At 38.7% G+C, this 20,122-nt stretch overlaps 2 protein-coding genes across 2 annotated transcripts in view; both read right to left on the bottom strand.

The window, feature by feature from the left end:
* slc25a21 (solute carrier family 25 member 21) overlaps nucleotides 1-8,489 on the bottom strand; it is an 89,037-nt gene extending 80,548 nt beyond the window's left edge. Inside the window, exons 1-2 of the mRNA XM_034144511.1 lie at nucleotides 8,339-8,489; nucleotides 8,148-8,229 (exon numbers count right to left, since the gene is read on the bottom strand). Coding sequence (XP_034000402.1) covers nucleotides 8,148-8,217 — 70 coding nt within the window. The 5' untranslated portion in view covers nucleotides 8,218-8,229; nucleotides 8,339-8,489. The remainder of the gene's footprint in view (nucleotides 1-8,147; nucleotides 8,230-8,338) is intronic.
* A 4,761-nt stretch (nucleotides 8,490-13,250) lies between these two features.
* Nucleotides 13,251-20,122, bottom strand: part of plekhh1 (pleckstrin homology domain containing, family H (with MyTH4 domain) member 1) — a 43,244-nt gene continuing 36,372 nt past the window's right edge. Inside the window, exons 23-30 of the mRNA XM_034144466.1 lie at nucleotides 19,737-19,892; nucleotides 18,934-19,031; nucleotides 18,533-18,674; nucleotides 18,259-18,401; nucleotides 17,361-17,490; nucleotides 17,002-17,085; nucleotides 16,312-16,458; nucleotides 13,251-14,867 (exon numbers count right to left, since the gene is read on the bottom strand). Coding sequence (XP_034000357.1) covers nucleotides 14,715-14,867; nucleotides 16,312-16,458; nucleotides 17,002-17,085; nucleotides 17,361-17,490; nucleotides 18,259-18,401; nucleotides 18,533-18,674; nucleotides 18,934-19,031; nucleotides 19,737-19,892 — 1,053 coding nt within the window. The 3' untranslated portion in view covers nucleotides 13,251-14,714. The remainder of the gene's footprint in view (nucleotides 14,868-16,311; nucleotides 16,459-17,001; nucleotides 17,086-17,360; nucleotides 17,491-18,258; nucleotides 18,402-18,532; nucleotides 18,675-18,933; nucleotides 19,032-19,736; nucleotides 19,893-20,122) is intronic.

The raw sequence follows: 20,122 nt of genomic DNA, 5'->3' as shown, positions 1-20,122 counted from the left end.
CTTGACAGCGGCCTCTTCTACTGGATTTACAACGTGTCACATGTTCTGAATCGACCAATCAGAACTTTATTTAGCCTCCGTATTGTTTATGGTTGAATTTTTGATTCTTAAGTGGGCCCCGAGTTGAAAAAGGTTGGGAACCGCTGCTGTAGGCTATACATGCGAGGTGACTCTAAATAGGCGCGTTCACACCGGAGTACTTTGGAGTACTTTTCCCACAATAGTTCATCAGAACTACGATATATTTGCGTTCACACCAAAAAGCCCCAGGAACTAAAGTAGTTCAAATTAGTTCGTCCGACCCACTTTTCAGTCCCTGCTAGAGAGCAGGGACTGTCGTGGGAGAAAATAGTTCGTACGTCTGATTGGCTGTGCGGAATGCAAACCACGCCCGTTTGACTCTGAATTTTTTTTTGGAAGCGGCCATTGTATTTGCTCGCTTCGGGCCAGCGCACCCGAAGAGATTACTTTTGTGAAAGCAGTTATTATAGCAACACTAAATAAATCATCGGAGCGGTGGAGTGATGAGGATGTGTCGGCGCTTCTGCCGATTTACTCGGAGGACGCGAAGCGCCGCATTCAGAAGCTTCTACTGAATGCAGTTTCCGTGGCTCAGCAAAGTTAGCAGACCTGGCAAAGTCATGTCGGGACGACTACGAAGCTAAAATAAAATACATGCACTGCACTGTTTTAATCTGCACAATACTGGTCTTAGATGTACTTTTATTTGCTCAGTAGATCGAGCTAGCCATGCTAGAACTTGCTATCATAGGTCCAAGCTGGCTAACAACATCTAGCTAGCTAGCTATTCTCAGCCGTAACCGCTATGAACATGTTTTGACTTGTGAATAAGTGTGCAATGTTCTGTAATTTACTTCACTAACTCATGGCAGTAATCGTGTGTTTCAGGCGAGGTGTTTCTCTCAGGATTAGAAACTAGTTTTCCCCTCCGGGATAAAACGATAATATAACGTTAGCAATTAGCATGCTAGCTGGACATAATGCTACCTCTAACAATACATTGTAGTTGCTATAATTTCAAGTCATTTGCAACATTCATTCTACATGTTAATGGTAAAAGCTTAAACAGTTGATTACCTGCATGCCACAAAGACTGATGTTCTAATATTTTTGCACATTTAAGTAGAAATGTAATTGAAATTCTATTTATTTTTCCTTTTTTTTATTGATTGTTATAATTGTACTCGGCCATGTTATGTTAGATGTCAATCCACTTACACTGTAACTACTCTGGCCTTGAAAGAAGGTTACACATCTAACTGATGTCCACTAATCCCTATAAAACAAAGTTCAAGCATACATTAAGCACAAAACAATAAATAAGGGCACTTTGATATTTATTTTTTATTTGATATTATTTGATCCTATCTTATCTTCTACTTTACACCTGCATTTTGTACACTGTTCCTGCCTGCACCATGTCCAATGTTGGACTATGTTGTCTCGTTGTTGCGATTAAACTGATCTTGTATCTTGCATATTTCACCTTAGGAAAGTGGGCACGCGATGACAGCTTCCTTGACACCATCATGGCGATGGACATGGTCAGCAAGGAGAATGAGGACCTGCGTGCCAAGGAGATGCACGACGAACGGCTGCTGCATTCACACAAGGCCCAGGAATCGGACGACTAGCTGCTCATGGTGCCAGGTGGAGCAACAAAATACCTTTCAGGCTGGGCTTCTGGCAGTGCTAAGCGAGCTGATTAAATCCAACAGGCCTTCAATACAAAAATTAAGAAAACTTGTCGTCGTTGATAAACTGTACAATGACTTGTTGGGAGGCGTGTGGTGCAGTGGTCTGGTGCGTTGGTATTCGGATCAGGGGAGCACAGGTTCAAACCCCACTGCAGTCAGGATGTCGTTGTGTCCCTGGGCAAGACACTTCACCCCAAATTGCCTACACCTGGGACAGTTAATTTTGTATTATTGTGATTATATATATATGCCACTGTTATTAATACTGACACCTAACTTTGCACTAAGGTGTGTCTGCTGCTGAGCCTACCTATTGTTATTATATATATATATATATATATATATATATATATATATATATATATATATATATATATTGCCACTGTTATTATATTGTTTTGATACTACTGACACTTATTGATCTGCTGCTGATAAATAAAAGAGAACCTACATGCACGGCACTAGCATCATGACTGTCTTTGTTTAAACCAGCAGCAGTGCAGCGGTACACAGACTAACCTGTGTGTGTGTAATGTAGTTCTTCAGGTGTGTATGCTTAACATGTATGTATTTATCACAGTAAAGATGGTATACAAAAGCTTTTTAAAAGAGCTTTCAACCTCATCCCATTGTCTTTAACACACATTTAACATAATAATATACTCATATTAATATACAAATATACAGTATGAGTACTGTTTTGATACTGACATTTAATCTTTGCACTAAGGTGTGTCTGCACTATTGTAATTGTGTCTGTGACTGTGGTAAATAAAAGAGAACCAAATGCACTGTACAAAAGATCAGCTTTATTGTCAATTTACAATTTCCATGCTGTTCAGATGCCTCATAAGGGCTGTGCGCGTGTCTTGCCCCGCGGCGATTCTTTTAGGTTGCGTCTCCCCAACGTTGCTTCCAGGCGAATACAGAGGAGTTGATAAGAGCCCTTGGACATTCGGAAATCTTTGATCCACTGCACATTGGTGTACGTTGGCATCACCTTCTCCCACCAGGCCGATGTTCTATTGTTCACCCAGAGAGAGCGCGGGACACGACGCGTTCCGTAGTATTCGCATATCTGGAACACATACAAAGACACAAATTAGCTCTACATAACTCCATAAATCCTACATTAGATAGTATTAATGTGATTTAATGAACGTACCATTGCTGTTCTTTGTTCGTCGTCCAATCCTTTTGTTAAGGCTTCTTAACCGCCTTCGCCTCAGCATTTCTATTGCATTTGAATGGTCGATCTGTATTTGTATTTGTGGCTGAGTTATTGGCTTAAATAACTCAGTTACGAAGCTGTATAACACGACCACCAAAACGTCAACTCCATACCGTGTCTGAGGTCGGAAGGTAAACAGAAGCATACAGCGGAAGTGGAAGTTTTTTTTCTTCTTCTTCTCTCGGTTTTTTGGCGAATTGCAACTTTAAGGTGCATACCGCCACCTACTGTACTCGCCATGAAGTTGTTTGCGGCCTGCCAGTAAACCCAAAGCAGAAGAAGAAGAAGTGACGTCAGCGGCTCATTTGCCTAATCCACCCCCAGGAACTCATTTTGGTGTGAACGCGATCTGCTTTAGTTCATCAGAACTAAAAGAGCTCTCATGAACTAAAGTTCTCATGAACTACTGTGGGAAAAGTACTTGGTGTGAACGCCCCTATTGTTACATTATTGGTATCTGCACTGCAGTGGGAAGTGATGCTTGGAAAATGTGGTCTGGTAAATGGTGTGAAAAGTGTTGACCCTGTTTGAGGTCAATTGAGAAACAGAGAAATGTGTTGGGCTTCACAAACAGAAAAGTGTTGTTAAAAGGAAGGAAGAGAACCGAGTTGGCCACAAGCCGAGTTGGGAAAGAGACTTCTTAAGCATCTGCTGAGTCACTTTTACTTTTAGTCATGTTCTGCAATTGTACTCTTTGAAATGTAGAATGTAACACTGACAATACGGGTGAAGAAGCCAATTTGGACATGCAAACAGAAATGGATATATATTCCTGGCATCTCTAAAGTAAACACTTACATTTATACTTACAACACTTGCAATACACGTATTATATGAATTTCTGAATCTGAAAAAATACATCCCAAAGCTAAAGTTCACTAAAGAGTTTGGACACTTTGGAGAAAACTATTTCACAAACGCCCATCAGTGTGGATGTACTCAGTGAGTGAGCACAGCAACAACACTGGGGAATAAAAACATGAGGAAATAGTTTTGTGCTCTTTATTGTTTCCAGCTGTCCGCTTGCTCGGCTGGAGAAGAGAAGTTGACACGATAAAGAGACAGTCTATCCTGATCATTCCTTCACAGTCCAACTTGTTTTTTATAACTCTATGTTGTTACTTACGCTTTACCAAGAAAGTTAAAAGGAGCATATCAGATTTCCACTCATTGAATATGTAATCCAATGCTTCATGCTTGGCTACAAAACTGGCACACCACTCCACAAACACAAAGCCACTACATGAATGAATGAAGGAGGGGCAGAGTATGCAAGTTTGAGATATTTAACAATTAAGTGTATGAAATGACAATTTAATTAAATATTAAAGTTAAATCACATATACAATGCACTAAATGTCACAGTAAATAAATAAAATGATATATGTAAATGCATCACATTCACATCACAAATACACACGCAGGCCTGGACTGCTGTACATGCACACGAAACAACTGATCTGCAAAACCTCTATCAGCACAACGTTATATGACGTGCTGCTGTGAGCTCAAAGATTTTACAAATGTAAAATGATTAACTACCAACCTTGACTTTGGTGTTGCCTTTACATAACATGCATGAAGAGATGCACAGATTTTGTGAAGCAATGCAACCGACAATTAACACGAGACCAACGAGGTGGAGCAGACAGAATGATGCAACGTAAGATTTAATATGCAAAACTACCTGCATATTACAACTCATTCAGATAGGTAGTGTTTCAGAATAATGGCTTGGGTGTGTACTGTTTGACAGGCTATTACAACAATCTCATAATGATTGTGTCATTATCACAGTTAGGCTGGAATGAACAAGTGTTTAGTAAGTTAAGGTGGTAAATATAATGGGTCACATCATGAAGGTCATAGTCTTTATGGAGGCTAAAATCTGGCACTGCAGGCATAACTTGATTGAAGAAGTTATATTTTAAGAAATACATTCATTTTTAGAATGCTATTCCTACCAGTATAGAAGTGCTTTAGCTTTAGTCAGTTTAACTAATGTTAAAGAGATACCTTTATTCCCACAATGTGTATTAATGTAGAAATAGTTTTTGTATATGTGCAATATATACATACCCTAAGACAACATATATGAATTACAAATGTGCTATATTTTATGAAATACATGCATTGTACACGGTCCCTGTTTTTGCTCATCTCCGACACCCAATCACGTGACTTCCAAGATTTTCGTTTTGAAAGCCTACTCAGTAAATATTATTAAACTTAGAGTGGAGAGACTGAGTTTTTAAATGTTTCCTCCTCCCCCGCATCTCTTATCAAGGGTATATTATCAGGATGTCCACCAGCTGTCTGTCTCTACGTTCTTAAAATGAACCGCTGCTTCCACAAACCCGAGCGTGCAACGTGTCTGCAGTGTGACGCAATATCAACTCACTACTGACTGTGAACGGATGAGGGGGTTTTTTTAAGGTTAAAAGAGGGAAAGTAAAGCAAATAAGCGAGAGGATTGACTCCTGCTCACTTCCTGGTTAGACAATCTGTACACCAACTCTGTATGTTATACCGTGATGTGTTTTGCAGTTAAAAGGGTGATGTATACGTTTCAAAAAGGAAGCCTCAGATGGTCAATACTGTAAGTTTACATTAGGTTTCAAGCTATATTCACGCCTGCCTGATATATTAAAAAAAAACAAAGAAGCACAAAAAGGCTCTAATGCGAGTAAAATCAACCATGAAGATTCAAAATTCAGAACAGCAAGTCGTTTTCGCAAGTATTTTAGATTCAAATCAGCCAGACCATTTTAAGTGCTAGTGCATTAGCTTCAAGTTAGCCAAAAGTTTAAAGTGCTAGTGCATTAGCGAGTTGGAGCACTACCTTCAAATAAACCAAAACAATTTGAGTACTACAATATTACAGCAGTTGAGTCATCATTAAAACATTTCACAAGTCCCATATTCTGCCAAATACAAGACTCAAATTAGTGGAAATCTCTAAACCAACAGAGGTGTAACTGTTATCTCATTACGCTAATTCAAGCGTTAGCATAGCAATGTCAGTTACACAGCCGTTTAAAAACCGTTAGGGAAGAATATTCATAATACAAACTCACCAGGTCGAAGAGAACATGTTGGTGTCTTGTGAAGAGGAAACACACGATGTCAGACAGGAGTAGAATCACAAAACACTTAATTAATCCCAATACAGGGGGGGGGGCAACTTCAAATTGAAGTCAAGATAAACAAAAGGTTGCGCGGGAATTCTTCCTCGTTAATTAACAGGTGCTGCCACTGAGCAGCGGTGAGCTCAGTGCTGCCCCTGGTGGCCGGAAACAGAACAATACATGTATTGACATACATATATATATATGTTTCGACAACGACAGAGGCAACTGTTGCTTTGACTGCAGAGCAAAAAATAAAACCATGTAAAAGCTTATAAATATTTTTTAAGTAGCCTATTGCAAAAATCTACAAACATAAACAAAGAATATAAGAAAAATTCAACAAAATATGAGAATTATTTCATTTTGGGAAGAGGGCTTGAATTAATAAAAAATTGGTCACTAAAAATATGAAGGAATACTACAACACTACTACAACAAATATGTACAAGAAACATAAATATAGAATAGAAGAGACAGACAATAAAAACATATTCAAATACTATGAAAAGGTACACAATATCTGAATTATAAAAGAAAAGCAGCGCAGTTTTAGAAATGGTAGTTTTAGACAGAAAATGAAAACTTCTCCAATAATTGAGCAAAGGTTCACAATATGAACATTAAAAGAATATGCAATGTAAAGAGACACAGTCCAAAAGACGTGCATTACTGTAACATAGGCAGACATAATTGTATCTAATTTCCAATACCACCAATATAACAAGTAACTATAGCTTTTAGATAAGTGAGTGGAGTAAAAAGTACAATATTTGCCTCTGATAGTGGAGTAGAAGTATAAAGTAGGATAGTAAGCAAATGGATATGCTTAAGAAAAGTATCTCAATATTGTACTAATTATTGGGAGATGTAGGCCTGGGTCAAATGTTATTGTACAGTGCAATGTGTTGTGCATGTGGTGATAATTCAAGATTCAACTGTGTATTGTCATAACATATACACAGCTATGGTGTAATTATGTAATGTATGAAAAACTTAGATAGCAGGTTCCTCAACAGTGCAATTTACAAGACATCAACAAATACATGTAAAAAAACAACAATACAAATAAATTAGTGCAAGCTCAGGTGTTAAATAGTCTTATGGCCTGTGGGATGAAACTGTCCCTGAGTCTGGTGGTTTTTGTAATACTTTGTATATTGTAATTTAACCTGTCAAAACAATGTTGTACAGAATAATTATAATATTTGTCCCCTTTGAATTATAAATATAAAGATGTGTTGAAATTGAAACACAATTATAGGAGGCTAAAGGTTCCCTTAATGTGTCCTTAAGTACAGTATAATAAAAAATAGATGCTATAAGTTAAATTGCACAATATATTGTCATACCTTTGCATCTTAAAATCTATTTATCAAAAGAGTTATCACTACGATGAACAGCATTTAATTTACTCTCTGTTCTTGTTTATCTTACTCGATTCACATGTTTATAGACTCCTGCATTTACTTGGTCACCTACAACATTCTCTGCATTATTAGCTTATTGTATTTATTTATTTTCCTGACAAGTATATAGTTTACTTGGACATTGGTCTTGCAACAAAATCTGCACTATAATATTCTAATTTCTTTATATTTTTTTAGGTGTTTGATTGTTTTATGTCCTAAATGACGAAGTTGCAATGTTGTAGGAGCTTGGGATTTAAGATTTCCATTGCCATTTCTACACTGTAGCTACTGTGCATATGACAATAAAGCCTTTGAATCCTTGAACTCTACGCATGCGCAGACTGATTACCCTTCCCTTTGGCTCTTCCGTGAACACTGCAGTTTTGCAGAGTGTGACAACTATCTTGCTCTCACGTATATCACCTTTGATCCAGGTGACCCAAATCATTTATTCGGTTAACGATTACGCGTGTGTGATTAAAACCCGAAACGTTTCTGTACCTTTAGTCTCGTGGGAAGGTGAACGTGTCGCCACAGCATACATTTGATTATACGGTAACGCTGTTGCTATGCTACATACATTTAGCAGCGTGCAAACTACCTAAACTATTACAAAATCAATCGTTGTGAGAAGCAGAAATAAAACGTGCAGACTTACCAGCGGATCCTCCCGCTATAATCTGATGAGACGCTTCACGGAGCAAGCTCTGCGGCTTCTTGGTTGTCATTGTTAACGTTTCCTACCAAAACAAACAAACCCGTTATTGAGCCAGTTATCTCTGCTTGTATCGTATCGTGAGTTAGTACACCGTGTTATATCGCTATTACAACATGTTTCACACGACCTACCCGTGTTTCCTGCTCTTATGAGGCGGCTGTGTTGTGTCTTGACTTGCTCTTGCAGCCCACGCTGGAGAAAGCGCAGCAGTGCCAGTGATATCTCTCCGAGGCTCTCAGGCTAGGCTAGGCTAATATGGAATCAATTACCAAGCAAAAAAACAAACTGCTGCATCACATTCACCCTCCCATCGCCTCAAGTATTTTTGAAAAGTGTAAATAAACAATGAATAAAACCCCTACTGACCCTTTCTAGATCAGTATCGCAGAAAAGTATTTTTTATTAAAGTGTCCATTTATCTTTTACAGTGGCAACCTTACTCCAATGTTTACTTTGCACATTATTTAATGTAATTCATCCGTTTCTTTTGGGGACTTTTTTCCAATTTTTTTGCAAGGGTCTAAGGTCAGAGGCTGTTAGATGCTGTATGTGTTATTTCATTTCTGATATTGGGCTATATCAAAAACATTTTAATGATTAATATAGGAATCTGAATTAGCCAATTAGGTTTACATGTACAATGAATTAGCTTTGGTGTAAAATTGTGAATGCATGAACACACTTAAGAGAAATTAAGATGTAAAATATAGAGCAAATATACAGTAGCATTACAAAAACGTTTGCAAGAAAAATATAAATACAAAAAGGAAATGTAGAATAAATTACACATTGCTTATGAAACACTACTGTTTAAAATATATATAAATAATGTAGGTGATATTCAAACAGTGTGCAGGTTATAGCTAACAGTTTACAGTATCGGTGTAAAAGGGGAGTTAACTCTTCCTGTTCCAGCAGGTTCCACATAAAATGAAACGTGCTTCCGTTAAAACATGAAACTCCACCCAAAATCTTTCTTTTGAGAATCACGCAAAAAAAAAACATTACCCCTGCAGTGCACCATGTGAACTGTGTGTCTCATATAAGGGTTATTTAATTATGGAAGGATATTTTTTATGAATCTGTTTATTTCTTAGTTTAGAAAATAGTGTAAAATGCCTTCAAGAGCCCAACATGGTGAAATTGATCATTACAAACGAGAGAGAAGTAGCAAGTAAACAGTTTTTAATTTTTGTAAGAAATTGAACCAGGAAAAATCTTTAAATCTGTACATAATATTGACTTTTTCTTGCCAGATGAACTAAATAATCATTGTTAAAATCACTATGGTAAATAAACTAATCAATGTATAGTTTTGGATTATAATGAGGCTGTGGTCAGCTCGACTTCGGCCCAATCTTTTTAGAGCCAATCGTGCAGGAGCTAATTCAGTTGTTGACACAGAAGATGGATTTTGTCCCTTTGAGAAAAGAGTGTAACCTGGATAAATAATGCAAAGCCACAACTAGTGTCAACATGCAATTTATACAACATTGATAGACAATAGAGATCTGATAGCACGTGTTAAACAAAATGAAAAATTACAAGCGTCTGACTGCTATTCACCCTTGAATAAACTACAGGCCTCCTAACATAAACCACATATCACTGTCTCCCTTCTCAACCCAGGTTATGTAATGTGAATATCATGTTTTACATTACTGATACTGTAGCGGTCAATGTTGTGTTAGATCAGATAGGAAGGAAGCATGAATGTCACCTTATAGATTTACAGATATGTCTCTATACAAGTTTAAATCACACCTTTACACAAAGCACTCTTCACTACTTACACATGTCACATCACTCACTTGTTATGTAACAGGGATGTTTCAGTAGATTTTTGAGCTGTTTATAGTTAACTTTAGAAAGGAATTGAATAAAGGGATAATTAAAGAGGTCCTTCACCTGCAGTAAGACATTTAAGACAGATTTTATTTGAGAGCTTTAACATTATCATGTTGGTAAATCAGTCCTAAGATTATAAAGACATCATGCCATCACTAAGTGAGAGTGAGTTCGTACAGGATTTGAGGTCAAAATTAAAGTTAAGATGAACATTTAAGTAAATTAACATATTATAGTCAATCTCCAGAAATGTAATGTTTTCAAATAAAAATGACAAATCTACTGGCCCTTGTCTCTCACATAAAGTGTTTCTGTTTAACTGAAGAGACTCAAACTGCAGGGACTATATTGTCCATATTTAAGTCAGGTCCAGCCCAGATACTTATAGAGCACATTTAAAAAGAACACGTTGACCAAAGAACTTTACAAAGAGAATTAATATCACACATGAATGATCAAAAACAGACATTATAAAGAAAAGAAAAGCTAAATAAAAAAGCAGAAAATCGTAAAAATATATAAATAGAAAGATATAAATAAAACAGAAAAAACAATGTAAAAAATTGAATAAAAAATAAAACAATAGTTTTGGTCATAGGTCTTCATGGTGATAGTTCGAGGCTAAAGAGAAGAAATAGAAATAGAAATTCATATACAATAATTAACAGACGAATCAATAATTGAATGAATTGTTGGATGCAGCCCTAAAAGTGTTACAACCATTTGGACGGCGCAATCACATGCTCATAAGAGAGAACACAAGGCGTTTCATGATTTAAAATAAGTCTTAAAGTTCTGAAATACACCCCTCGTCTAATAAATAAAAAAATATTGTTTTTAAAATCATGCTGCTTTCTTAATTCATAAAACCTGCATTATGCCCATCTGTCCAGCAACACTGGCATATTTTACATTAAATTCATTTAGATTTAGACTCGTATAAAGCGTGTGGCCTCAGCCATAATGCACCACGGAAAAGTTATTTTCTTTTTTGATGAGCAATGAAAGCAAGCAGACATTCAGCAGTGAAGCTTATAACAAGCATTTCATTTTGTGTCAGAGCTGCTTTGGAACAACAAGAGCTCAGACGAGCTATAAAAAGTGAGATTTACTGCATATATTTGGCAGGAAAATGCCATTACCACTTTGACCCCCTCGGATAAGAAAAAGCAGAACAGCTTCCACACCAAGAAAAAACCCTGGACTGCAGTAAAACAGCCGAGTGGAGGCTGAGCAACACACAGAGTTTATGGAAGTGTTGGATGAGAGCGTTTTAGTAACATAGAAATAGTGTTCTTTTCCAAGAGGAGTTTCGTTACTGTCAAGTGAGTCGTGCGTTTCCTGATTGGATTATACTTTAGTATCAGAATGAGTTTATTGAGGGACAGACAAAGAGTGCTTTCTTAAGAATTTCAAGTTTTGACGTGCCTTACAAATGTTGCAACACTTTTTGTTGTTTCTGAAAAGCATGCTCACCCCCAAAATAAATAATAGATATAACAGCACAGTGATCATGTCACAATCTTATGAAGGACCCAAATGCAGCACTCGAGAAACCAAGGAGTATTGGTAGAGAGGGAGCAGAGGGATACAGGAGCAATTTGGGGTGAAGTGTCTTGCCCAGGGACACAACGACATGCTGACTGCAGTGGGGTTTGAACCTGTGACCCCCTGATCCGAACTCCAACGCACAACCCACTGCGCCACACGCCTTACAAGAGTCAGAACTAAACATGGAGAAGCAGCATTTAGTTTTCATGCCCCGACCATCTGGAACTCCCTGAATCCTGCAGGTCAGCTGCAACTGTTAATACTTTTAAATCGAGATTAAAAACGTATCTTTTTCGCCACAGCATTTGGATGAGTTGTTCAAATTCAAACTGCAGTATGGATTTTATCCATGTATTTTATACCTGTTGGGTTTATTTGATTATCTTTGCTTTTTAAATGCCTGTTTTGAAATGCCTTTTTATAATGTGCTTCCACTGTATTTATTCTTAAATGTCTTTTATTTTATTTTGTAAAGCACTTTGGGTTGCCGTGTGCTGAAAGGTGCTGTATAAATAAACTTGCCTTGCACGTTGAGCTGCACCATGAAAAGTGCTATACAAATACAGATTATTATTATTTAACATGTTATAAAATACAAATATACTCTATATACATACACTTTATATAATAGTAAAAGTATACATAAAGTATACATTATACTGATTATGCAGTATTAATGATTTTAAACTAACTTTAATTAAAAACGTCAAAATTAAACTACATTTTTCATGCTTACAGTAACAGTGGAACATAGTTTATTTTATTGAACAATAATTTAAATATTAAATGAAATGTTGCATTATAGTTAACTTCTGACTCACAGAATGGTATTATTTGAAACAGATGAATAACCATGATATTGATTTAAATAAAGTCTAACAGCATGTGAGGTGCTCTATACTGTAGGTCACATGTGTCAAACTCAAGGCCCGGGGTCCAAATCAGGCCCTTGGTGGATTTAATTTCGGCCCGCAGGATAATTTCTAATTACTATTAGATCTGGCCCGCCGGTATATTGCACGCACACCTTCACTCAATCCTGAGGATCTCCTCAGCTCAGAGCCTGACCCCAAACATTGATGAACTTGCACCCGAGATGAGATGCCAAGTATCTGGCTTGAACTAGCATCACAGAGCAGCACACTGAGTTTACATGGATGTTTCCTTCTGCACTTTTTCTCTCACGACAACAGGGCATGTTTGTTTTTTTCTTTGAGGGAAATAGTTTTTTTGAAGATGTTGTTGGCCTGTGGAAAAATGTAATCATAAGAAATGACTGAGGAAAAGCTGCAGATAGAGCCATAAGAAATGAATGCTACTGATTATTTAATGTTTAATGTTGTTTTTATAGGCAATAATTTAAGCTTTGTTAGTTCCAGGTTTAATATGTGCAATAAGTTCATTTCAATATGTTTTGCAATAAACATTGAACCAGTCCGGTCCTCGACTAGTATGGATTTGTTTATTTTGGCCCACTGTGTACTTGAGTTTGACACCCCTGCTGTAGGTGAAGGTATACTGAAGATCCCTTTCAGTTGTAATGTGTTTATGTAAGTACTTACCTTCCACACTGTGAGGTAAAAAACATGTTCAATTAAGACACAAGTGCAAGTAGGGTAAAATACCTAAATGAAAACAATCAAACATATTGTACCGTTTATTTTTTTCCCACACACTCAAACATAAAGACACCATCTTTCAAACATTGTGACACATCGCAGTACAGACACAGTCACAAACATACTCTGCTCTTAAATTACTCGACATAAAGGAAGCTGAACCTTTCCCAAAATATTCATGTGACAAAAACATGTGTACCCTACAAAGCAAAAGCCAAAAACATGTTTGAAATACAAATAAATAACTAATATGGACATGAGCAAGAAAGTGGTTTGATCCAAAACAGTTCAAGTCATTCAAATATTTTGGTAGCTATTATTTTATGTATTAGTTTTCTCCTTTTGTGTTGATTATTAAAACACTGAGGGACCTGATTATTAATATGCTGTATGTGTAATGAGAGGACCATCAGAGAAGTAACACACAAACAGGTTTCATTAAACTCACAGTACCTTCACTGTTAAACAGCTTTTTACATCCTGTCCTGTACCTGTGTGTCTCCGTCACATTATTATAGTACTGCAGCAACAGCAGATACTTTACTGTTACTTGGACTGCTTTGGGCTACATATTAGGTTAGGGTTCAAAACAAATGATAATAGGATTAAAAAAAGGTTTCTTACATTTTCTTTGTGGGGTTTTTAGTCGAGGATTTAGTCGACTTTATACGCAAATAGTTGTTTTATTGATTAGTTTACCTACCGAAAATAATCTAACTATTCAAACAATTGATTTATCATAATTTTTTAGTTACACAAATGCAGTGATTTTAGCAAATGCTAATATTTGTGCTCTTTTTTCGTTAAGATTAAAAATTAATATCTTTGGTTTTCAGAAAAACACTATTTCAACGTATTTCAGATTCTTTACAGACCAAATAATGAATCAATGAATTGAGAAAAGAATCAGATTAGTCCATCATTCAAATATCTGTTTGTTTAATTTCTTACTTTAATTCATATTAGATATGGTTTGTATCAAATTAAGATGCTAAAAAGTGTCATACTGTATGACATATCAATCCCTTTCTGAATGCACAGTACCTCCTGAATGATTTCAACTCTGGTTCATCGTCAAGTATGAGTTAATAATCCTGGTACAGCGACACAGTGACACAGAACACTGTGTTCCAGTCCAAGCAGCTCTCAGCTCATGACAGGAAGAGCCTGAACGCACCACTGTCAAAATAAAGGCGACTAACAGGACGACACTGCGGGTGGAAATGTGTCCTCTAAGCCACTTCTGTATTATGCAAATTATTCCAACAAGGAATTAAAACCTTACATCTAAATAAAGCAGAGTTGAAACACTCTTTTGTTGTTGAAATAAATAGTCTAACAAGACTTTTTCTGACATTTCTAAATCTTCATAAAAAAAGGAAAAAATAATCTCTTCTGTAAAAACTCTGACATGAAACCCGATGCATTTAACTAAAAGGTAATGTTGCTGAGCCTCCCTGTAGTTTAACAGTCTTGCTGTTTGCATATTTCACAGTAGTGTGGGGCCCTTGGTGGTGTAGTTCATGGCGGGGAAGTGGCGGCTGTCTACGTCCCAGTGGCCGAGGGGCTGCTGGGCGGCCGACGGGGGGCCGGGGGTCCAGTGGTTGATGTAGCTGGCCATGAGCAGAGTGAGCTCCAGAATCTGAGAGCGGAGCACAAACAGCTCGGATTAATGGTTTTAACATTACGAGATGATGTTTCATTGGATCGCAGGGAGCCGGAGGGCCCAGCGTGGAAACCTGAAAACCTGAGACATCAAACTGTCGTGCGATCAAGCGTGGCGTCACTTCTCATTAGCTTTTCCCACCGCTGTAACATGAGCTCCACTGAGATCCTGCACATTACTGACAGACATTACCTGCTGTATGCATTAGCGCTCAACAGGTGAGTATGAGTTAGTCTCCCTTATCTTCACAGATCCTTTACACGACTTCAACGCCTTCAACATTTCATATGTCGACCCACGCTCCTTCACGCCTCAGCGCTAATGGTTTACTTCAGTGGCTCTTAACCTCGTTCCTCTGCAGTCTCATCAGAGGAACTCAACCCCCCCTCCATCAACACGTCATTTAAACTGGATGTCATTCAACACCATCAACCATGGCAAAGTGGATAATGTTATAATATGTTTACATTCAAATCGTTTAGTGTTTAGGTTGGTCTAGGTGAGATCTGTACCACTAGGGGCCGAAGCTAATGGTTTCAGCTGTTTATCTATCACTTTAACCAACTATTTAAAATGTGTATCCATTACTGTAGCTAACTATTGCAACTCTTTATCCATTACATTTAGATAGATCTTCTTCATTTAGCCAATGTATACTGTATATCAGTCACTTATAGCTATCATTTAAACTTGTATCTATTACTTTTGATAAAGTCAACCTTTTAAAAAATATTTTTGAGCAAATAATTTTTTTATCAATTACTTAGCCAACTATTTAAACTCTTATACATTACCTTAAAGGTGGGGTAGGTAATTTTGGAGAAACCAGCTCGAGTGCGCTAGAATTTGAAAATACACAGCTGGAAAAAATCTGCCACTTCCTTACAGAGCCCTTCCTCCAACACACACGAACGCGCACATGACCAACGAGGGCACGAGATAAGTTTGTGCACAGATGGAAGGCTGACAGGCAGGTAGGCCATCCAGTTACTTTAGCCGGGCCGGCTCAGATGATTGGTCGTGCTTTTTACAGTACTACGGCTTCCACAGATGACATTTTTTTATGGATTTTTTGTCAAAGCACTTAAGATATTCATTGCTATCGGGATGTTAAGAGCATTCCATGGAATATAACAAAAAGTGTATCTCGAGCCGGTTTCTCAAACTTACCTACCCCACCTTTAAGCTAAATATTTAAATTGTTTATGAGTATCTTTTATCTAATTATTAAACTCTTTATCCTATGTCAGCTCTGTGAATACCTTTTAATTCTTAAAAATGATCCAAATGTCCACATACCCTCTGGCAACAAGTAATCCTGCTTAGATCATATTTATAAAAGGGACAAGCTCGGATGCAGAGGCAAAGCAGACATCGATCATTCAGACTGAACACGTGCAGATGTCCTCTTGATGCTTACCTTTGGTTTGGCCATCACAAAGACCAGCTTCTCCACGCTCTTCTTCCCGACTCCAGGCTCCCTCTGCTGGCTCGTGACCACCATGAAATCGTCACGGAAACCTCCGAATGTGATCACAGACTGGTAGGAGTATGTGACCAGCGTGTGCTGAAGAGTGGAGACATGGCCAGTGTTAAATGAGCAGGGATATAAAACAGGGAGCACGTTCTAAATGTTATGGCTGATCTCAAAATAGAGCGTGGATTTCTTTTGGGAAATGTTTTTGGATTTCTGCCTTTTTTTAAGGGCTAACTCAGCGTGAAGGAGCGTGACATAACGTTCAGTGTTGGTTTTTTCTCTATGATTTTAACGAAGCTGCATGAGCCAGCTGCCGACCAAACCAAACATGAAATGGATCTGCATGGCCTGCTGCAAATGACAGAGCGTTAATGTTGTTTACATGTTCAAACTGCTGTTTTTTAGGGTAACATTTTTTAAATTAGAAGCCGGGGATTTTATTTTCCTGTGGATTTGTGGTGTTTGAACCACCACAGAATAAAAAGCCTTCAGACCGGTCGGCCACAAAGCTCTTGTGACCCGGCCAGCTGAGTTATAAAGACAAGTTTTCCTTTTTAGCTGAACTGAAACAAATGTAAACTCTAAAGTGTTTCATGTAACAACACAGGACAGAGATAGTGTTGATATAGTCACCATTGTGTAGTCCAGCACACACAGTCCATCTTCATTGACTGCCAGCCACCCTTGGCTCTGCTCGACAGGAGATGGGGGGACCGGCTGTGGACAGGGGAAACAAAGAGAGCACATGTGACAAATCCATCCTGGTATACCCTACAGCTTCATCTCTAAAGCCTCTTCAAGGTCTCAGACTGGTCCAACCTGTGCTGGAAACCTTATGGATAACTGTGTTAGGGGTCAAGAGAAGTGAAAGGTGAATTTCTGACTTTTTTGGAGAGTCAGACTTCAAACGAGAGTAACAGACAAACGCCTGCATTAAGACAAACGTGACATTAAACAATAAACAAGAAGATACATATTTTTTAGTTTCGTACCTTGGCGCTGAAGAGTTTGGCTCCAAACAGGGGCCACTTCCGAGCCACAGTTAGATATATTCTCACACACTCAGGTGCACTGCACCCACGTAGCATGGACCACTTAGTGGCCAGACGCTCAGTCAGATCTCTGAAAGGACAAAAAGAACATGTTGATTTGTTTTACATTACATGTTACTTGTTAGACGCTTTTATCCAAAGCGACTTACATACTGGACAATCCCCACAGGAGCAATTTGGGGTGAAGTGTCTTGCCCAGGGACACAACGACATGCTGACTGCAGTGGGGTTTAAACCTGTGACCCCCTGATCCGAACACCAACGCACAACCCACTGCACCACACGCCACTGCACCACACGCCTTTTAAAGATTGATTTTTGCTTTATTGAATAAAACAGAGGACGATAAGGCAGAGAGAGAGAGAGGATGATATTCAGCAGAGGGCCGCGAGTTGGTTTTAAACCCAGGCGCTGCTGCAAAGCCTCAATACATGAAGCTCCTTCCGAACCAGGTCAGCTACCATGATACCAAGTAGAGGGATATTTGATTAGGTTTCAATCTTATTTGTAGCAAACGCGAGCATCCAGCAGCTTGAGTTAATTTGTGTCTCATTCGTTTGTGAAAATATGAAATCGAGCACAGAACACATAGTGAAATGTAGACCCTGTATCTAACCCATCATGGTATTAAGAGCAGTGTTGGGGTCTAGTGCTAAACTCAAGCACCCCTTCAAAAGTTTGTACTACTGCCCTCACGACAAAATGCCACCACTATGTTTGTCAGACTTTAGTCACAAGAGGACATCGCAAAATACATCAAACAAACCTTTATCAGGAGGACATTTGGTTCTCAGGTTCTAGAAAAACAAACATATTATTTCAGCAGTGTTTGTTTTACCTGAGCTGCTCTGAGCTGCAGTCCTGTTTGTAGCGTTTGGGGTAGAATCGCTCCAAGGCCTGCAGGAGGATCAGCTGGGACTTGGGCTGAGGAGACGCAGCAGGAGAGGAGGCAGCGGGTTTCTCCAGGTCACTGTGCTCAACCTGGAGGAAGAAAAAACAGAAGCACAGAGAGGGTGAGAAAGATAGTTTTAACACACAGAAAAATTCAGTATGCATTACAAGGTTTTCATCGATTGAAGTCTTGATAGTCCCTGGACATGTTGCTTACAGACCTGTGCCATGAGGGCAGCCACCTCCAGAGCCAGCTCTTTGTTCACAGGGAAGTGGCCTTTGTGCACTTCATCGTTCACCTGGTACGCCAGCAGGAGGCGCTCTCGCTCCGTCTCTCCTTTCACCTGACCTCTGAAACACAACCTGTGCATGCACAAAGGAAGAACACATGTCAAGAAACGTGTCTTCCTGGAAGAGGCTGAAATGATACACTCTTCACTTCATTTAAAAGTTAAGGAAACTAATCCCAACATTTTGAAATGAATCAAAAAGGCAGAACACATCTCATATCACCATCTTTTGTTTGTTGTTAAGCCTTTTATGTAGACAAATGAGTGTGAGTTAATAATGAAAGATGCTGAGGTATTGTGTTTTAACAAGATGACGCAAAAGGAAATCCTACCTGCTTTTATATGTGAGACGCACAATCCGTGTCCCCTCATTTTTCCCAGGATGCAACTCCTTCAGGGCCTGCTCCCACTTGGATATGACATCACAGATCTGGCCAAATGGAAACAAGTCGTACTCCAGGCAGACAGTGACATCACTATGTAACACTAACGCTTCTATTGGCTAGCGCTCCAACACAATGTACGTGTTAGGCTAAGGGCCGGGACATCTTTAAGAGGTTGATCAATCACAACAGAGCCGGCCAGCTAACCAATCAAAGCAGACTGGGCTCTGGTTTCAGACAGAGGGTGAAAAGAGGTGCTGCAGCACAGGCAGCATGAGAAAAGTAAAGAGCTTTCTGAACATTAAAGCATGGAGACATGTCACGGTAGAGACACTACATACTGATATCAGCCTGAAAAGGAGCTTAATAAGGCCCCTTTAAAGTCAGAGTATTGAAGTTGCAGCCAGTAAAAACACGAGTAAATAATATAGATTACTGTCTAAGTTGCACAATGGTGTTACAGTCTGTATTGTGTGCTGGCCTGGTCTCTTTGAGCTGGTTAAACACAATGGAATAGTTTTAGTAACCAGAATGAAAATGAAGTGAAAGCACCACTTGTATTGTGATTGAGTGGAATTAAATTACAGTGTAAGGCTTTGGTATGCTGCAGTTTCAAAACCAAAGTCCCAAAATGGTTTGGACAGCCTTAATCTTATGAAAATAGTTTTTAAAAACCCTCTGTTGTTCCTCTACAATGTTAAGAAACATGAGACGGATGAATTGAACCCCTGCTCAGTGAGCCTCAGTGATACCTTGGCAGACGGCAGCAGGCAGTGCTCCAGGTCTCTCCCCGATGGATCGTCAGTGACGAGAGCAAAGCCCGACAGCTGAGGCTTCCTCACACAGATCCTCTGGTTCAGCGTGTGGAGGAACTCTTCCACTGTGGTGGAGCCGTCGAAACCCACCACCTACATGAGAGAAAAAAGTCTGATTGATGAGATGAACCAGAGCCAGCCTAAATGTTCCTGCAACCTAATAGCAAGTGCAGCAGTGGATTAGAACTGCAGATGTATTGTTTACTGCAGCTGTAAGAAGGAGTTGAGATAAAAAACAGAGTTGTGTTGTTTCAGGTACTGGTGAGACGATAAAATATGATCCAGGACATCCAGGCTAAGTAATCGATCCATGAGTTTGGAGC

The sequence above is a fragment of the Trematomus bernacchii genome, unplaced genomic scaffold (assembly GCF_902827165.1).
Source record: "Trematomus bernacchii unplaced genomic scaffold, fTreBer1.1, whole genome shotgun sequence".
Classification (NCBI taxonomy): Eukaryota; Metazoa; Chordata; class Actinopteri; order Perciformes; family Nototheniidae; genus Trematomus; species Trematomus bernacchii.
The sequence above is the reverse complement of the archived record's forward strand: the minus strand, read 5'-3'. Positions and strand labels throughout refer to the sequence as shown.